Genomic DNA, 21,320 nt, shown 5'->3' on the forward strand with positions numbered 1-21,320 from the left:
GCTCTCTTCCAAGGAACATGTACCCACACTCACTGAAAATGGGCTTCTGCAGCCTGAATACCCCGATTAAAATCAGCCTGAACTGCCTCTCTCCAGACAGGGGGAACCTCTCTCATAGGATACTGCTTCACTTTCCTATTAACAGATGGATCAGGTTCATACAACGGCTGAGGCGGGAGTCTAGTTCTGAAGGCAAGTATAGTCTATACAGCATCAGTAACATCAGATTCCACTATCGTCCCTTTACCAAACTCTCACTGAACATCGAGCACTTCCTGCGGAATCGGACCCAACTCATTATCTTCCTATTCCTGCCGCAGAAAAGCACACATTACATCAAAAACATACCTTTGCTTAGGCGGCTCCCACTGAAAGAAAACATCCATAACTGCTGGCAAATTATACCTGGAAGCATTTAAAATCCATCTACGAGCCAACAAATCCAACACTGCTCGCTCTTCGGAACTAGGAAGCTGACTACGTCTCTGCTAACGTTCCAAAACAGGGGTCATACTCAGTGGCCCAAACAATGGAGACAACAGATTAACGACAGTTTCTGTCATTCGTTTTCGAGCAGAAGTAGAAGAAGTAGGCGTAAAAACAGGAAAGCTAAAATCTTGAGACGAAGGAGGAACAGGAACAGTAGGAGTCGGAGATGCAGAAGGCAAAGGAGTTTGAGGCACAAATGGAAGCAAAGCTTGCGACCCTAGAGTGGGTTGCACAGTAGGAGGTAAAACCATCTGTGGAGTACCGGGTGGCTGAACAACAGCAGGAGGTTGAACAACAAAGGGTAGAACAACCGGGGGTAATGGAGGCGCAGTAGCACCCTGCACATAAGGGGGTGGCAATCTCAGTAAATGAGACCTCAAAGGATCTTTTTCAGGGTCTTCAGTCACTTTCGGAGGAGAAGACGGCAAGGCCGGATAACATTTCTCTATGGCCATGCAACGCTGTCTATCTAAAACGTCACACACTCGATCTTCCTCATCTGACTTAAACTGCCTAGCAGCTTGTAGTACTGACATATTCTTATCTTTCCTATCTCTCTTTGCTTGCTTAATTTCTCGCTGTTTGGCTTCCTTTCGCCAAAGGCGGAAAGAGTCAAACATTGCCGGACGGGCTTTCTTCTTAAATAGCGCAACTTCCAGATTATCTAAAATATTTAATTCAAAACTACCATGTTGGGGCCATCGTAAGACACCATCTTTCCTAGTGTAGCGGACCCATACTTCATTATAAGTAATAGGACCCACTCCGTGTTTTGAATAGAGCTCATAAGTCGGAGTTCCAACCGGAGGTATCGGACACGAATCCTCCAATCGGGAATCCCTGTTGCAACAACAACTAAACCATTTCCTAATTTTGCTAAGACCAGGCATCTTATCACGCTCACTAATCTAGCTTCAAACTTCAAGGGGTTATCAACTATCGATACACTCGTAAATATACGAGCCCCTCGGCTTCGATTTTTGCAAAAATCAAATCAAAACCAAGAACCAAAACAAAGTCGTGGGAGCGACCCACTTATACTTAACCAAATATCTGTCACGGCACCAGAAGACCGTCTATCGTCTCGCTCTACAAAGGGTCAATCAAGGGTCCAAGACAGGGCGACAGTCAGGGCAGCAGTCCTTCGTAGCCGTTGGAAAGCGTGAAGCCTCGCAGAAAAGACCTTTGGTCCACGTCGACATGCAGGGGTCAATGAAGTGGCGGCCTTCCTCCAGAATTTCCTCACGTGGCTCCTCACGATCCTCGGGCTAGGACCGGTACCGCTGAAGTCGCCCCACCGATGGGCGCCAACTGAAGAACCAGGTTTTAGAACCCAGCGGCGCCCAAAGTCTTCAGGTTCTCCTGTCTTGGCAAACAGAGACACGGAATACTTCTAGGTGGCGTCAGAGATCAAATCTATTAGCTGCAGCTAGTAACAGTAATCCCAGCAATACAACACGGTGTACAACTCAAGAAACTGTTCAATTTTCATAGAGCAAGACATCAGTATTTATACACAATATTCTCCTTATAAATGTACACCCACTGCGCAAAATTCTGACCAATAGGACACATTTTCTAACCGAGTATCACATTAACAAAAACCCAATTTACAGTAACCCAACCCAAAAGTTAATTATTAGTAATGTCCCAAATTCAATTTCCACAAGCCGGATAAACCCATAATTGAAAGCACTACCCATGTAATGAAAAGTCGTAAGGAAAGAAACAATTCGGATGCTGATTAGGATAAGATATGTGCAAGGAAACTAAAAGTTAACGAGGTCCTGAACATTGATTGGCAATTACAGACAAGAATCAAACCAAGGGAAATTGGCTTCGTGAAGGGTCAGTTTCAGGTGAAGAGGTCAGCGTCCTGCAGTTCACTCACAAGTCAGAAAGGGCAAGTTAATATGTACATGGACAACGAAGCCCATGCAACTTTGTTCGATCGTTTACTTCCAAGGCCTACGCGAGGGCAACACAAAATGGCGTTATGAACAATGCAAACAAAATGGAGTCCGGTCCCGATAACCACGGAACCTCAGTGGAGGAATAGAAGAGGGAAGGGTCTAGATTTGTTTTGGAGTTCCTAGCAGTAGGAGGGGGTTTGGGATGAGTAATGGGGAAGTGGAGGGGAAGAGTCAGAGGGAAGAGTTTAGAAAGGCTTGTTACGGAGATCTGAATAGTAAAAGAGGTATGAGATTATGCAAGGAGGGGTAGAGGAGGGAAGAGTTTAGAAAGGGGTATTTTGGGGATCATAGTATTGGAACGGGGTTTGGAATGAAAGAGAGTGGAGGTATAGGATAGAGATATAGGGTGAGAATAGGGTAGTGCACTAGCAAGAGTGGTAGAATGAGGTTTGAGATGAGTCAGAGAGCTGATGTAGAGGATATATTGAGAGCGGTATTGGGTGATAAATAGGGTAGTACATTGGCTATGCTGTATTAAAAGCAAACTATTATATAGATACATAAGTACATGAAAGGTGTATATATATATATATATATATATATATTTATATATATATATATGTGTATATGTATATATATATATATATATATATTTATATATATATATATATGTGTATATGTGTATATGTATAGGGAAGGTGATATATGTAGAATAAAGATGCACTTAATAAATCCGGCTTTCAGGTGTTGTACTTTGAATTAACTTGTGTTTTTTATTTTTTGTAATTCAATAATGAAGCAATTGTAGGTACATAATTCTGAGAAGAGATTTACTTATTTATGCAGTCACTTATATATGTGTTAACGGCATATAATAATGTGACGAAGTAATATGCACATTTGTTAAGCAGAACTAACAAATATCTATATTTTTAAAAATATTATTATACACATTTATACAAAGCAATGCACATATGTAGGTACATATCAATAGTCCAAATAAATGCTTATATACAGAGGGATATGCTGTATACTAATGTTTGCATATAGTGTCATGCGGGGAATAGCCAATTACTGAGCAGCCCTCAGAAGACCAGGTGGCTAACGCTAACGTAAGGAGTTCCACAGCTCGGCCACCGGACAGAGAAGGATGTGCCACCCACGGTACCCCCTTCACCTACATGCTGGAATTTGGAGGTGAGGTGCCATTCTAGAGCAGAGATTCCTTTGTTGAATGTATTTGGTGATTTTATTCCTCATGGAGAGCGGTCCAGTTACATTTAAAGGCCTCCAGCCCCTCCCTCAGTTCCCTGCCAGAGGCAGCCTTAAAATTGACAGGAAAAACTCAAAACCCTGAAGTAGCCTCCAGCTAACACTTGTATGACCGGCTAATCTTAGTCCAGTGCTTTGCTTTGTCAGTTCATCTTGAGAGAGATCTGTTTCCCACCAGCCCTGTCCTCGATTTCCGAGCCCCGCTGCTGGCGACAAGAATAACCTGTACTTTTTTGCCTGGAAGCTGGGGAACAGCAACTGCTCTTGGAACTCCGTCCCTACTAAACAGTTTCCAAGAATCTTGAACCCTGGAAAGTGGTCATCTTTTCGCCGTATAACGCACAAGCTATTCTGGCCCATTACATGGACATCAAGTTAGTGCACTAACCAGGCACTTCTAGCTTTGAACATTCATCAATAACTCCTTAACAACAGGATTTTTCACAGAAGACAAAAAATGGCATACATATACCCATAAATGAAAAAGAAACAAAAAGCTACCCTGGAGAAGGAAGACCCAGCCAACTACAGACCCATTGCAAATGGTCCATTACTGGGCAAACCTATAGAAAAAGCAGCTTTTTGGTCCAGATGTCAAAATGTGTTGAAGATAATTCCTTACTTTCTGCCTTCCAAACTGGATTCCGTCGTGGGAGAGGCACTGAATCGCCACCCATCTCTATCTGTGATGACCGTAAAAACCCAGTAGACCAGAACGGGGTGCTACCCTTCTCTTGGAATCTTCAGCGGCCTTTGACAAAGTTGATCATTTTACACTCATCCAAAGACTTGAGGAAGCCAGAAAAGAAGGCACAGCTCTCACTTTAATCACGTCATAGCTACACATTATAACAAATATTATACATGTGTCCTTTATCTTGTTAACCGTACAACATCAAAGCAGGAGTCTCTTAAGGCTCAGTCGTCTCACCGATGCTTTTCATATCTACATGAAATCATTACCAGATCTGATAAACAGGTTTGACTTCACCTGCTATAGCTACACAGACGACGCACAGATACTTCTCAAATTGGAATATCCAAAGGACATTGGAACATCAAAAATGTGCAATTGCCTCCAGGTCATCGACTGATGGATGAAATGGAGCCACATAAAATGCAATGCCTCCAAAACCAAAGTAGTCTCTTCTTTTGGAATTATGTATCCTCCCATGAGAACTGGCCCTCTTACATGTGTTCTTACTGGTTAGGTTATTTATACTTAGAGAACTGTTTTTTTTGGTTGGATTGCTTCTTTCCTCCATAAGTGCTATGTTTACTTGTGCAATGAATCTTCCAGAGCTTCATTTGCTTGCCGTCTGGTCGTTTCATTTGCTTGCCCTTCCTTAATCTCCTGGTACCTCCCCCTCATCCCCTCACACAACACTGCTCTAGGCCCCAACCAACCCTCTGAGGCCACTGCTGTTATGCTCACAACACTGCTTGTATTTGTTTGGCACTGAAAGATTCAGCGATTTGCCAAGAATCACAGAATACTGACTGCGCCGAGACCCGAAACTGGCCCTCCAGATCCAAAGCCGGTATAACTGGCATTAACATCACATCCTCTCCCAGAATGAAAAGAAAACATATAGGACTTAATATGCTATTCAAGTGGACTTAAGCGCTCCTATCACAAAGCTGTTCTTCCCTTGTTAAACTCCTGTCCCGGTTTGGCTTCCAACATTTGCCTTTCCCGACTGGGCACTCCCGACCTGGTTGCGTGTAAGCACATTGCCTGACCTTAACATGACCGCCTATTGCAGGATGTTACACCTCCCATAATTGTAAGAAACTGGCTACAAAAGTCACAGAGACCAGTTCGCATTGATGCACAATCAGAGGTTACAAGAGTCTTTTTGCCAGCAGCAAGACGTCCGCCAATGATCCTAAGAGTTTGAACTGCGAAAGTAAGAGGAAGAGAAAACTAGGAAAGAAGCAGGAGAATGCAGCAGGTCCGACATAATACTGCAAGGGTCCCTGCCTAGATTGACTGCCCTGCAGGCATTGTTTCACTAATGCCTTATTTGATGCACTGCATAAAAAGGTGCAGAATTGGAATCGTAATGGCCAGTGTATTTTGATGACATATCGATAAACAAATTCGTTTTCACAAAATACCATACGGGCATGTGTTATGAATCACAGCTAGTGGTGTAGTTATGTTAAACAAGCATTTGCAAAGCAACAGGTCCCGCACCACTGAAAGCCCAAGCTATCAGCGTTGCTTCATTATTTGCAATGCCAATAGCTCAAACCCCCAACAATGCGAGACCCATTGCACTGCAAATGTTTGTTTTTCTTGGCCACTTCACAACTTCAAAGACAGCGCACCAAACTTTAGCTCAGATCAGAGGCCGAACACAATAATTTAAGGTGAAGTCAGCGTGTTGATGCATTGCTGGTTTAGTCTGTGAGTCATTCTTGAAACTGACATTTTTCAAAGTATGTGGTCTTCAGCAACACGTGCTGCTATAAACTACCATTGGCAAAGCCAATCGGTCTCGGCAATGCCTGAGCTAATGGCCTTGTCAATGTGAATGTCTTTTAGCCATGTTGTCTAGCAGCACATCTGCTGTTAAGCATGGCTAAAAATTACTGAAAGTCCAGAATCACCACTACTTCTTTATCACCCCAATCGATCTATCATTATTTTGACCACATCACTTCGAGGGATTACCACTAAACTAAATATAAAAAATATGTATCTTTATTCTAATCTTAATGCTAAATGTAAATTCCCACATAATTTTACATGCTTTGAAGCTGGTGTTTTCGCTCTAAGCACTATACAAACTAAATCAAATGGAGAAAATGCATTAGTAATACCAATACTGTGTTCCAAATCTTTCAGAGCTGCAATGGTGCTTGTAAATGTGCAAACCTTCACTTTTCCAGCAATCTGCTTCTTTCAGGATGGTCTTTTTTGAGCTGCATACAACCCCTCTGTTTTAATGAAAGTTAAGTAACATGTTGTAGTATGTTTTTTTAATACGCTTAACCAACTTTTTTACATTTAACAGCAGTAAAATGTTGAAGCATGCTCTTTTTTTGGTTTTTATACCGCATATCAATTATTCTGAGTTGTGGAACGAAATTGAATTCAGAATTGCAGATTCATAGGAAAGTAGTGTAGTGCTCCATGTCACACAAAGAATACCAAAGGCCCTTTGACCTAAAAAAAAAAAAAAACACCCAAAAACCCCAATAATAAAAAAACAAAAGTAAGACATTCAATAAGTAAGACATAAACAACTTTGTTATGTGTTCTGTCAAACCCATTCCCATTGAGAGGGTGCTGTGGAGGTCTTGTTGGTTGACAGTAATGTGTTGCAATTTGTGGTGAATAGTGAGAATATGTATGTGGTGCATACAGCTGACTCTTTAGGTTGTTCGCATTCCTAGCTTTAGTACTGCTGCCAGGATGTTAAACTAAAGTGGAATTCTTTAAGCAATTTTCTGAACTTGAGATGGTTATGTTATGTTTTTGGATATGTATAGTCTACTTGTCACCCGAAGGGTATTCAGGTGCTGGAGCAGGTGTGTAGGTTGTCTGCTTGAAGTTAGTTGAAGTCATATCTTCAGCTTCTTGCAGAATTCAAGAAGTGTAGAGGAGGCCTGATGTATAGAGAGAGGGAGGATGTTCCATGATTCGGGTGCGAAGTAGGAGAAGACTAGGCCGCCCATTCTGCTTGTGTGGATAAGGAGGGTGCGTGCGAGAGAGGATGAGGCTGAGCTCAGGTGTCTGGTGCTTAGGTGAAAGTTAGGGCAGCAGTATTCTGATCCTGTGTTGTGCAGTGTCTTGCATGCATCTGTGAGAAGCCTAATTTGGTGATTTTACAGAGGAATAAAAACAATTAGTTGTATTTTGTTTAACTTTGTGATTTATATACTGCAGTGTTTTGTGGTAAACGTGTCTAAATTTGTATCAATTTTGTCAGTAATGTTTAATTTCTTTTTTCTTCTAGATAAAAAAACTAGTCTATGTTTACCTTGTACGTTATGCAGAAGAGCAGCAAGACTTGGCTTTGTTATCAATCAGCACTTTCCAGCGTGCTTTGAAAGTAAGTATAGCCCAGCTCTTTATAGTAATATGTTTATATATGCACTAACATAACCGAAATGGAGTGTTAGGAAAAAAATGGTCAATGCTAACCTGGTTGTATGGAGGGCACACTGCTACTATCCAGATTATATGTAGCAACACAAGTGCCAGAGATCCTACACTGGGGCAGTCTGACGAGAAAGTGATCTACTTTAAGAAACATTTCAAAGCATTGTGAATGGCAGCACTATTTTGTTTTGTAAATGTTATTTGTTCGAAGGTCACATATGTTCAGTCGTGTGTCTTTAAACCATTTGATCGAATGTAGATTGCTTAGCAGCAAGAAAAGTTCGACTTTGTTGTTAGTTCCTTTCACAAAGTAAATTAGATTCAACTTCTCCCTTTGAGGACTGTCCATTGAATCCTTGGCGTGGTGCAGTTTCTCACGAAGGAGTGAATACCACCCCTAGATAGTTGCCAGACTGCTTAATTTGTGCTGTCCTTCTTGCAGTAGTGTACAGTGGTACTCCTTCAGGTGTGATATTCTGAGTCCCGTTTCCAGTGTTCATGCAGTTATGTGAGCTGATAGTATTGTAGTTTGAGACTTTAATTGATGAATGACCAAGACCGCATAAGAAATCCATGTTCCTTAACAACTGGACAGCTTCTAGATTAACCGGTGTGAGTAGACCAACTACAGGCAGGGTTCTCCCTGCAAGCAGGTTGATTTTAATTTACTGCAACTCATCATCTGGAACAATAGAAAATGGATCACAGAATTCCAGATAAAATCATTTATTATCCATGAAAATATCAAGTGGCCCTACTCAGTTGGGTAGGGATAGAGCTGGACCTTCCAAATAGTGTTTTTGAATCAAGGGCATGTGACCCGGGATGTAATGAGTTCTGTAAGCACTGGCATTAGTTGCATGTTCACAGAAAATGAATTGATTAAATCAATGACTTATTCTACATTGATAAAGTGCCCCATTTACTATGTAGTCTGTGCTGTTTTCCTCTTCATTATGCTTGGATCACTATTGTTCATAGTGAATATCAACACATACATAATCCCTTAGGGTGCAAGAACTGAGGGCAGTTATGCCATCATGTGGTTTAGATTCTTCTTAACTTTTGGAATACTAGTGTAGCTAATCATGGCTTCGTGGAATAGTGTGGTTTAAAAAAGCAAATACCTAAGTCTGAACAAACATTTTTGTGTTTTATTTTTATTGCAGACGTAAAGGAAATTGTGCTTTATGCACTGTTAGACAGAAAAAGTTGAGAACCTACCACTGATTCTAAATTACATCACTATAAACTTAAACACTGGCATTAAAAACTAATAAAATATGTCTTATCCACTCCAAGATTGTAAGAGATGGGATAGGTGATGGGAATGTGTCCCTGTTACAAGATGAATCATTCACATAAGGAATATATGAAGTGGTTGTCAACCTGTAATAGGCAGCTGAGCCAGACAGCCACAAAGTGGGTATCGAGCAGTTTCGCTCTAATTTAATGTCCAAGAGATTTAAGATGACCTTGATTAAGTGTACAGAGTTCATAGGTGTCATTTGGATAAGCGATTTGATAGAGACAATGGTTTTAATACAGTTGTATAAGTTGAAAAAGCAAATCAATAAAGGTTCCAAGACATAGTTATATTTACAGACGGTGCCTAAATGGCATATTGAGGTGCAGATCGATGAACCCATAAGGCACATTCATACAGGAGAAGAGGAAGGTGTAAAGTTCTAATGGATGTATCTGTTGTCCCTGCCTTTCCAACAGAATGTATCATAAGTCAGCAAGTGACTGCTACTGTAAGTTACTGAAGTGGAATGAGCTATCTTTTTTGTTTTACTTTTCTTTATTTTTTTTTTTTTTACTAATGACTTACATATGACTGAAATATGGATTTCCAAAGCCTCACATGAGCCCAAAGAATAAGGAGTAACTGGAATAAGAAATATACGATTAGTCATTAATATCTCTATAGAAATGAACTGAAGGGGTTTGAGGGGTGCCAAAAGTCCAGTTTCAAAGATAGCTGACCACGCTGAGGCCCCCACAAGTTGGGATCTGACATAATCTTTACCAAGATGGTTTCAACTAGAACTATAGCACAGACGAACTACAGAAAATATGCTCCCAGTACCCCCCTTCCTCATAACAGAGAATTTATATTGTATATATTTTTTGTATTTTAGGAGTGAACTATATCTCATCTCACCTCCATAGCACATATTTAGGGCCTCTCCAGTCGATCCTTACGTCTTCATTATTGGCAATACATCAATTGACTCCCCTCCTTACAATCCAAAGATGATAGCAAATGGAACTTGCTCACAATCAGATACAAATGAGGTCTTAAGAAATATGTAACAAAAATTGTAGATAATGACCCTCTTGCTCAAATTATAGGACCTCTAGAATATAAAAAACTTTTTTGATTAAATGTTAATTATCAGTAGAATTATTAATTGCCACCAAACATCCAATGCCTGTGCTTCCTCTCACCTCTTGGGAATAGGCTTCATTATCATCTTATAACTCTATGTAGAGGTCCCATTTATCATATATATCTTATGTGAAGAGTTTCTTACTATTCAATCTGTATGGTAAAATTTATGAGATAAACAATACTTAAATCGCATTATATCCCCTTTCCCCGTTACACTAAGCATTCACAATGAGCTGATTACCTGTTGAATCCCGTCTACCTTCAGTGTATCCAGCTCCAGCTCCAACTTATTAACAAAAACCCAGTCACTATTAACGGTCCACCCAGTAGCCTCTCAGCATCCATAACATTTTGAATTTTCAACAGTGGGACCTAACATCAAGATTTAAAAAATCCAAATATGTGTTGAGTAGGGGCGGGCGGAATTTGAGTAAGCGTGTTACGCAAATATCTGAGAAACGGTAAAAAATCTCAGCGAACACGCATAAATTACACGAACACGCGGAATTGCTTGTTCGCGATGCTTTTTTTACTGTTCGCAATCACTGCGTGCTCGCGGGGAAATATCTCGTGAACATGCATTTGAGAACGCGAACAAGCAAAAAATTACGCGAAGTCGCTGAACGCAGAATTTTGGGCAATTTCGCGTTGTCTGCGGAACGCGAAATTACCCAAATTCCGCTAATGGAACAGAATTTACCGCCCAGGCCTAGTGTTGAGAGTATAATCTATAGAACTCTCTATGCCTCTGTCCTTGAAAACTAAGAATTTGAAGTTATATAATGACTTGCAATCCTTTGCTTTCGCCCACACCTGTTCTCCTTACTGTGACTGGATTCTTGCCTCTTCTGACAATGTGTCTGAGTAACTAAACTCTTCATTTCAACACGCACTCTGTTTAAAATAGTTCTTACTGCTCACCTGCCTTTAATTAAACCGGTACACCAGGACATACAATTAATTTCTGTCCTCTTTCCCAATTAATTCAACATGCTCAAAACGAAGTTTGCCATAATTGAACAAGGTAGTTCTTTGTTCCTCTGTGTAACTCTTTAGACAGCTGTCCTATATATGTTGCCACAGCCTGGTCTGCCTCATGTTATCAGAGGAGGTAACCATCTCCTGTACTATGCTATTATTAATCTGCTTTGGAAAATGCTTGTTTTTTTGGGGGTAACACATTTAGGTATTATTTACCTCTCAATATATTATATCGGACAAACGTTAGATTCGATCTTGGAACAGGTTAATACCTCAATTGGCTCCCTTCATGAACAAAAATCAACTGAGCATGTCACAACGGGGGAAAAACGTCTTATACTCCTAAAATCTCACTTCCTCTAATAAACACTAACCTCTCCTTTGGAACTCATTGTTTCTTGATTAAACCTATTTCACACTCTAATCTATATGAGTGCCAAATTAGAATTTATGTTCTTTACATTTCGGTACTCTTAGCAATCACCCTATCTTAAAACAGGTTATTTACCCCAGCCTATTTCTTTCTCCATGATATGCAGATAGGAAGTGATTCCCATCAAAATCTCATATCTAACTAATAATAGCAAAGACAAAGTCTCAATCCCTGCCCACATGCTCTTCATTATTACTGATATACGAGCACCAAGTTTAAGATAGATACATAATTGAAAAACAGCATCTTTCCAGTTGGAAGAGAACTTTCCCTTTCCATATTCATTACAGCCTTCAATACTATTAATGAACATTATTCCACAACAATGTGTTTTCATTCTTCCCTACTATTGAGGCCCACACTATAAGTATTAAATGTTGACATAAACTTTTCACGGATCTTCCTCTTCATATTAATATTGACACCCCTACGAGTGCCTTCCACCTTCTTTAATATAAGCCATTAGATATCTCACTCGTTTTTTTTTTTATAAATCTTTTTATTAAACAGACTCTAAACAGAAAGATACAGTTCCACAGAAGTCAATAGTGGGTAGTACAATGAAATCAAATATACATACATGTACAGTAGGATAATGAATCGGAAATCACGGGAAGGGGGATCATCACAATCAATATTACAGGGAGGAGTACATATATTGCCACGGTATTCATTCCAGGGTGTCCAAATCTTAGACCATTTTCGGGGGCAGCCTTGGGCCATGTATACAGTCTTCTCTCTTAGCATACACCAATCTAGGTCTTTTTTCCAGTCAGTGATCGTAGGTGCATGTGAAGCCCCCCAGAGCCGTGCTATATTTCTCTTGGCTATCATGCAGCCGAGTGTGACCCATTGTATGGCGTGTGTGTTGAGATCAGTGGGTTCCCATATATTAAGAAGGCATCTAGGGGCCTCTGGTTTAATTTCGACTTCCAACGTCTCGTTTATTATTTCGTGTAACTTATGCCAATATTCCTGGATTAGATAACAATGCCATATTATGTGCATGAACGTGCCCGTTTGGGTGCATCCCCCTCCTACAAGACCCATCTGCCGGCCCGCCCATGTGTGTCAGTTGGGGACCTGTTATGTAAATTCTATGCAGGATCTTTAGCTGCACCAGGCGGAGAGGTGTCGGATAGCCACTGTTTTGGGGGAGGAGACCGCCGTTTGCCAGCTTTCATCGTCTAATTCGATGCCATTTCCAGTCCATTTTTCTCTTAGTGACAGCAGGGGGTCTTCCATATTAATAAGTTTTCGGTAAGTTAGGGAGATAGCTTTGCCAGGGATATGGCCATCCAGTAGCCTGTCTTCCAGCGGGGAGCAATCCAGTGGGGAGGAGCCACAGGGTAATACTGTTTGCAATGCATGTCGGACTTGCAGATATCGAAAACGTTCCGAATCTACCAGTGCATATTGACATTGGAGGGCATCGAAGGGCTTCACGCCCTCTGCGCCCCAGAGGTCCCTAATGTGGGAGATGCCTATGAGATCCCATTTGTCAAAGCCTTGGGAGTTTCCCAGGTCCCCTAGTTTCCATGAATCCCACAGAGGTGTGGCAAGGGTTAATCTATTGCTTCAGCCGAGCGATTTGGTTGCTGAGTGCCAGATTTTAACTGTGTGGCTGGTAGGGCCAGTGAGTGGGTACCTGTCTGGTTTGGCGTATAGTGGTCGGGTGTAAGCCCCGTGTGGAAGAAGCAGTCAGTCCATATTGAATCCCGGGTGGTCGGGGCGACCATAAGTGCCGTGATTTATTACTATAATGTGCGCTGCCCAGTAGTAACCTGATTCTGCCCTCGTACCAACTGAGTGAGTTTTGGCAAGGCAATACGTGGTCTCCCGCCCCAGAGGAGGTCTCTCTGAAGCCCTTTTATTTCTTTAAAGTATGAATTTGGGACAGGGTCAGCCGCGTTCTTGAGAACATATAGGAAACAGGGTAGGGACATCATTTTAAAAAGGGCCGCCTTGCCCATTAATGAGAGCACAGCAATGAGGGATCTTTTGGTGAATGTGAGGTATAGGAGGAAGTCGTCCGCATATAAAGAAATACGATCTTCCCAGTCTGCCAACCATCGCATTCCGCGGATCATTACATCTCTTCGGATCAATGCTGCAAGGGGTTCTAGGGCCAAAGCGAATAATAAAGGAGAGAGGGAGCATCCCTGACAGGTGCCTCGGCTTAGAGTGAAAGTCTCTGACTTTATTTACGACTACTTGAGCCATAGGTGTGCCATACAATAGACTCACCCACTGGCTGAAACTCTGCCCAAATCCCAATTTCGTGAGCACGGCGAAAAGATGGGGCCATTTAAGTGTATCGAATGCCATAGTGGCATCCAGTGAGACTATGATGGCGTCTTCCTGGATGGTTGGTACCCTGACAAAGACCCCATGTACTCTGCGCAGATTTAAAGCAGTGTTCCTCTTTGGCATAAATCCCGATTGATCCGGGTGTACTAAGTCCCCTATTACCTTAATCAACCTATTGGCGAGTACTTTGGCTAGGATTTTAGGTTCTGCATTAAGCATTGAAATAGGGTATTAGGAGGCGCAGTCTGTTTTGGATTTCCCTTCCTTATTGATTGTGACAATAGTTGCGATTCTCTGGTCTAGGGGCAACAATCCCTGTTTAAGCCTCTCTTCAAACATGGACTTCAGATATGGAGCTAGTTTATCTGGACGGAGCTTGTAAAGTGCAATCGGGATGCCATTGGGGCCGAGAGCCTTACCCGAATGAAGCGCTCTGATTGCGAGCGCTATTTCGTCAGTGGTGAGGGCGCACTCTATAAATGCTCGGTCGGTGTACGAGAGCGTTGGGAGGGAGATATCACGCAGAAGATCTGAGGAGTCATCCTCAGTATATGGCGCTACCGAGCTGTATACTGTGCGGAAGTGTGTTGCAAATTGGTTGGTTATGTCCTGGGGGTCTGTGATGGGGGACATGTCAGAATCTCTAAGTTGTGGAACAAGCCTACTAGCATGTTCTTTTTTTTTTTATCCAACTAGGCGATTAGTTTTCCAGCCTTGTCCCCCCAATCATAGTGGGCCCAGCCTATCCTGTCCCATTGTTTTGGCACGGTCAGTGACCAGTGCCCGGTATTCGTCCTGGCGGAGGCAGAGAGTGTGAAGGACCTTAGGTGAAGGATCTGAATTTACATCCTGCTCAAGACGATAAACTTCATGTTCCACGTCAGAGATGGCTTTTGTTTTGTCTTTTTGCGAACCCGCTATGAGGGAGAGGGCTTGACCCCGGACCACTCTTTTAAAGGCTTCCCATAATATTTGTGGGGAGTCAACTGTGTGTTCATTCTCCAAGAAATAATTGTCAATGGCTTTACTCATGTCTTTACGTATTTTAGGGTTTTTGAAATATCAGGCGTTGATAGGGGCAACTCGTCCCACCTGCGTGTGATCCAGAACTATGTGGACCCATAGGGGGAGTGGTCGGAGATAGCTCTGGGTAAATGTTGGATCTCATGGCTATCAGTAACCCGCGGAGCCGGAACAATTATATAGTCTAGGCGGGCAAGGCTATTGTATGCCCCAGAGTGAAATGTGTGCTGGATCTTATCGGGATTATGCGTTCTCCATCCGTCCACCAATCCCACTGCTTCCAAGAAACTGGAGAAGGAGTGCGTAGTGTGAGGGATCATGCGGGGAGGATGTCTATCCAATGAACCCGATATTATTGAGTTAAAATCGCGGCCAAGTACTAGGTGCCCATCTGGTAAAGCTAGCAGCACTGCGCTGAGGTCAGTAAATGTTGCGGCCTGTAGCCCTGGAGGCGCATATATCGTCATGAAGGTAATGTTTCGGCCCTCCAAGGTGCCCGTGACCCCGACGTATCTACCACGGTCATCCACATGAGTGGACATAAGTGATGGGGGGAATGATTTTTTTTGCATGATACCCACACCTCTGGAGTTGGATGCAAATCCCGCATGCTCTACCATTGAGTAGCCCCACCTATGCATAGCCTTGCATGTGTTACCTATTATGTGAGTTTCCTGAAGCAATACATTATCTGGTGATAGCCGCTTAATATGCTGGAATACTACACATCTTTTAATCCTGTCCCCTAACCTGTTAACATTCCAACTTAAGATTCTAACTTCTTTGTTCCGTTGCGCCCCCATTGACAAATACGTGGAGCGTAGCAGCTTTTTGTTCCAATAGGGACTGTACCATCGAGACAACGCAAAAAATAATAAACAAGAAAAAACAACCCCTCCCAACCACCCCCCCACCCTGCTCCCGTGCACTCTGGGCTCAGACCTGCCCATGACTCTCAAATGCAGAGTGCCTGTCGCCTAACAAGTTACTTAAAGAAGAAAGTGGGGACAGGCCTTAGCGCCCTGGTAGCCCCCCACCCTACCGTTACAAATAACAGGTGCATGTTATAATAGTTAAGCAAAATCTAGACTAGCAAATACTTTAGTATACTGGCTTACAGTTTGACATCTTAAAGGATCAGGAGACCTCGAATGATCAACTTATGTAAAAGGAGAAACCGGCGGCTGAAAGTAATCAAAAGCCTGTCCGTCGCAGACAGATTGCCTGCTTCAATGATCGTTGGAGTTACTTTCTGGTGAGGTCCTCCAGCTGTCCAGCCAATCAGACGCAACCTCCGGTAGGTTGAAGAAGCGAGTTTACCCATCGGTCTCGACTCGCAGACGCGCCGGGAAGAGCATTGCATATTTAAGGCCTCTTTCACGCACCCTCTGACATCAAGGAAGAAGCGTTGACGCATCTGCACTGCTTGGGTGAAGTCGGGGGGGAAAAAGGCGATTTCCGAATTGTTCATTTTGATCGGAGGAGCAACCCTGGCTGCCAGCAGAATTGTGTCTCTGTCTCTGTAGTTTAGCAGTCGGGCCAGTATCGGACGAGGGGGGCTCCGGTTTTGGGCGTCCCCCAGGCATTCTGTGAGCTCTCTCAATTGCAAACAGCTTGGATAGGCTCTTTGGTTGCAATTTTGTCGCAATCAGGTTTTCTATAAACAGGTCGGTGGCAGGACCCTCTGATTTCTACGGTACACCGAGAACGCGGATGTTATTGCATCTCGAGTGCCCTTTTTAATCGTCCAGCTTGTCCTCTGCAAACTTACGGAACGCCTGTAGTTCCCTGATGTTGGTCTGTAGTTGCGAGGTATCTTCCACAAGGCTTGTGGCGATGAGTTCCAGTTGTTTGACTTTCTCTCTGTACTTCGTGAAGTCAGTTCTAATCAGCGTCACTTCAGAGGATAGCATGTCTATGGATGTTCGCACTCCAGTGATATCTGCCATCAGGTCTTTAATTGTGGGCTCTGCAGGGTCATGTTCCGCCCCACCCTGTTTGTCGCCAGTTCCCTTCCGCTCGGGCAGGTCTGCCTTTGGACAGGTGTAGCGGTCAAGCCTACTTTCCTGGGCTGCTTTCGTTCCCTTCGCGTTGGCCATGATCGGGGCTTGATCCGCACTGCAGGCCAGTTGCGCACCGCAGGCCAGTTGCGCACCGTTTAGAGGTTCTGTCGGACTCAGAGCTGTCGCGGAAGGGCGCAAACACTGGGCAATTAGCAAAGGCCACTTGATGGGGTGGGGGGTACTTGGAGGGTAGGTTGCCAGGCAGCAGCTGGTGCACTGGGAGCGCAGTGACTTGGGGAGCGTGTCTATTCCGTATTCACATCTATGGGCCCTTCCTGTCGCTTGTCACGGTGTGAGCAGAAGATCATTCAGCTGAGGGCCAATGTGGAAAGGGTGGGCAGCCGGTGAAAGTGCAGACTGGTGATATCCCAGGGTCTGTGGCCGTGCACCGCAACAGCGACCCTCACACCACAGGCTGGCGGGCCCAACATGGTGTTGTAGGGGGCCACAGCTGCGCGCCCGGGTCCCGCTGTGGCGAGCGCAATTTCACCAGACCCTAGCTTGCACAGCTGGGGGCCCCCCCGAGTGAAGAGTGCCGCAGCTCCAGATATCGGCGTCTGTGGTGGTGCAGAATTGTAGAGCCGGGCACCGCTTTAATTTCGGAGGGCAGAGACAGTTCCCCGCTTGCGGCCGGCTGAGACTCGCCGTTCTGAATGCCGGGGCCCGGCTCCGTCACAGCCAGGCTCAGTAGGTAGGCTTGCGGGCCCACCGGCAAAACCAGCGTCCGCGACGGCGGGCGCACCTACGTGAGGTCCCGGCATTTCTGTGGATAGAAGGCCTCGAACTTCAGCCGGGATATCTCCGGCTCACGACGTCTGTCAGGAATCAAAGTTGCAGCAAATAGCACCGCTGCACCTCCGGTTTACCGATCTGGCACCGGAGATCAGGAGAAGTGTGGCGGATTGACTGGGCAGGGAAGGGGGCCTAGGAGGAACCCTAACAGGTGGCCATGCTGTTTCACCGCGAAGCCACGCCCCCCACACTACGTTTTTATGTCCAAATAGTGTTTTACCATTCCATTATTTCTGTATTGTAATTTTACATTTTGCAATAAACCTATATGGTTTTTCTAAATTTCACTCTCAAACTTCCTTCTTGAGTCAGTCCTTTCTTGTTAACTGAAGTTTAAAATGCTGTTTTGTAAAATCTCTAGGGGCACGTTGCCTCATAAACTTGAGGTTAACATCTTGCCGATCCACCCAATGTTTGGGTGTGCTTTTATAGTGTAGATTTTCTAAGGCCCTGCACGTCCACAGTTTTAGTGGTAGGGGTGCCTTCTCTCCCATAATAATAATACTGTCAGGCACCATCGATCAATTTAAAATGAGATTAGATAGAACACATTTAACTATATTGTCATACTTATGAATCAAGCTAAATTTGTTTCTAAAATCGCAATCTTTCCCAGCAGAATTCACATGCACTCACATTTGTTATAGGCACCGGTTCGTTGAAATGTGAAACTTCTCGCCTTTATACAATCGTGACAGTGCAACAACCCAAGGAGATTATCGCTAGAGTGCAATGGAATGGAATAAGAATTTAAGGATAGAAATTACGGATGAACAATGGGGATATTGTTGTTCCCAGACAAAGCAAGTATCCATCCCTTAGCAACAGATAAAGATTGGTTCATACTATATTATACTGGAAGAGACTGAATGCATTAGGACTGGAGCTATATCTGAGATGCAATAGATGCCACCACTCAGAAGTGGATTTTTGTACTTGTAGACTGAGCTTTCCCTTCTGTCTTAGTGTTTTAGGAACATACTTTCAACCTAATGTCAGATATGGTGGGGTATTATTGTGTGACACTCAAGCGTCTTCCAGCAAGGGAAAGTCTCTGATGATTGCCCCTCATCTCATGAAGGCTGGCTGTGAGACAGACACCAGCTTTGCTAGCACAACTCTGGTTGTTCGGTCCCCTTCCAAGCAGCCTCTTCCTTGTTTCTCCTTGGTTATAGAGAACTTTGAACCAAAACAATAGTGGGAGTCAGTGGGTCCCACTTTATACTGTCATAACACAGAGAATATGTGGATCCATTGTCTGCATTTTCAGGACTAAGTTGTGGGTCATTATCCTCTTAGGTGTCTTTTCCACACAGCTCTCCAGACTCTGTTTTTGTGTAGAGTAATGCTCTAAGGAGTCTTTTATGTTGAACAACAGATACTGCAGCCCCCCCCTCTCTGTCTCCCCCCATCGTCTACTAAATGGCATTGCTACAGGAAGTCTGATCAACCGCCCTTGTCAGCGTACGACTGAATTTATAAAATTCAATTCTTTTATTTCTTCACTTCAGTGTCTAGGACTCCTTCCTCCAGCGCCAGGAATGTCAGCAGTACACTTCCACTGTATTGGAAAGCAACCTCACCCTCATCCTTTCCACAGGGCTTGCCCACAGTCATCCAAAAAATGGATCTCACAGGCCTCCTTTACTCTAGTTCTCTCATGCACACACTGCATGTATCACAAAGTCCACATACACAAATGCGGAAGTCCACTGAGAAATTAGGTCACGACTCGTGTGCCTTTTCTGGCCACAGGGAAGGCCCAAGTTCTCACTCTTGTCAAGGGGCAGTCCTAGGCCTTTGTGCAGACGTTCGATTAGCGCGAGAACAGGACCACAATTTAAAAAAAATCAAGATACCACATACAAACAGTTTGGTATTCATAGCATAGCATAGGAACACAACTGTACACCGTGCCGGAGTAATTCCCTTCCTAACAAACGGAATGTAATATCTTTTGTATGAAAAGGTTTACACACTTTCTTAATCTACAACCCTTCACAGCAATATCAATCCAGCTGGTTGTGCACAGAGGGTTGGATTTAAAGGGATTTTTGGTCCCAATAGTTCGAGCTCTTGGCCTTTTGGAAGACCGGGTGGAAAGTTGGTACGACCTAATAATAGGATTTGCTGAGTTTGCGGAGTTGAGAAGGTCAGTAGGTGTTGGATGAGCAGCATCATCATTACTTAATAAATTAAACTGCCAGTGTGAAATGCTGTAGGTGGTGTGAGTGGATGAAGCAGGAAGAGAACAGTTGGTTTCTGAGGATGGCTAAGAGAATAATAATGACCTAGCTTTATATCAGAGTGTTATTCAATACTATTTTACAGTATTATTCATTGTCATTTTAATACATTATATTTTAAATTTAAGAGAGTTAAAGGCAAATGTTATATCAGGCATGGACGTGTTCCAGAGGGATTCTCACGTGTTTTACTAATCTATAGCCCAAACTGTTCATTGGTTAATGTTTGTGTGCAGCAAAGGGGCAGTTTGTGAAAACAATTAAAGAAGTTGCAGCTTTGCTTATGCTGCAGTGCAACAGCATGTCAAAAAGTACAACTATGTTGTAAAGAAGCAGAACTCTTTTTAATGTGGGTGTAAATGTCTATGCAAATGTATTGGGTAGGAGAATAATTCTCATGCAGCAGTTGATTGATCTTGGATATACTTCGTTTATTTTTCACAGATAATCTGCCATTTAATCCATGTAACCAGGTTTAGATAAACCCCTTACAGTAAAATTAACTATATACAGAGAAGACGTTTGATAAGGTTGAACTTGGACTTTTCTAAGAAAGGCTATGAGCATATTCAGGTAGGGGCCAGATTACACACACAATGCACACTCACACTGCAAACCCTCATTCTCACTGCAGCATCTACCAATATCCCCCTTTGTAGATGAACTGGAAATTTATGGAAAGGAATTCAAGTTTAGTAACAATTTAAGTAAATCAGATATGCTGAATTGGCTTTCTGTTGGTTTCTATGCCTTCAACTTTGCAGAGCGCCAAATCTTTGGCATAGGATTGCTAAATAAATACCTGACAGATTTGTATAGAGAATCATAATTTGTTATGGATATTTCTACCTGCAGATTCCTCATGTGTTGAACAATCACAGGCGTGAGATTGGATCCAGAAGCTTCAGTGCTCTTTGACATCGATGGCTCAGTGTCTGAGATGGAAGTGACGCCTGGTGACATCACCAAAGCAAAATAGTGCCCACTCTAGCGCAGTGATGGTCAGTTGCCTTTCTTATGCAACTGTGATGCATATCTGGAGCTCCAACTGTCTCACAGAAAATAAACAAGTCTCAGTTATAGGCTGTTTCCTTCTAAGTGTTTTGGCTTTAAGCTCGCTTGTAGTCAGACCATAACTTGAAGTCTCGAGAGTCCTGCCACAGTTTGCATCCAAAAGCAATCAAGGAGAAGGAGGTAAACCCTTTCATGGTCCAGGCCCACACGACAAGAGATGCCAGTGCCAATCTTGGGGCTGCTTGAGATTACCATCCTTGCACTTTTCACAG

General features: G+C 43.2%; 1 protein-coding gene across 2 annotated transcripts in view; it reads left to right on the plus strand.

The window, feature by feature from the left end:
- AP3B1 (adaptor related protein complex 3 subunit beta 1) overlaps nucleotides 1-21,320 on the plus strand; it is a 1,831,130-nt gene that overhangs the window by 290,457 nt on the left and 1,519,353 nt on the right. For both annotated transcript variants that reach the window (XM_078675217.1, XM_078675216.1), the window contains exon 4: nucleotides 7,643-7,738. In XM_078675217.1, coding sequence (XP_078531343.1) covers nucleotides 7,643-7,738 — 96 coding nt within the window. The remainder of the gene's footprint in view (nucleotides 1-7,642; nucleotides 7,739-21,320) is intronic.

This window comes from Lissotriton helveticus, chromosome 2_1, assembly GCF_964261635.1.
Source record: "Lissotriton helveticus chromosome 2_1, aLisHel1.1, whole genome shotgun sequence".
Classification (NCBI taxonomy): domain Eukaryota; kingdom Metazoa; phylum Chordata; class Amphibia; order Caudata; family Salamandridae; genus Lissotriton; species Lissotriton helveticus.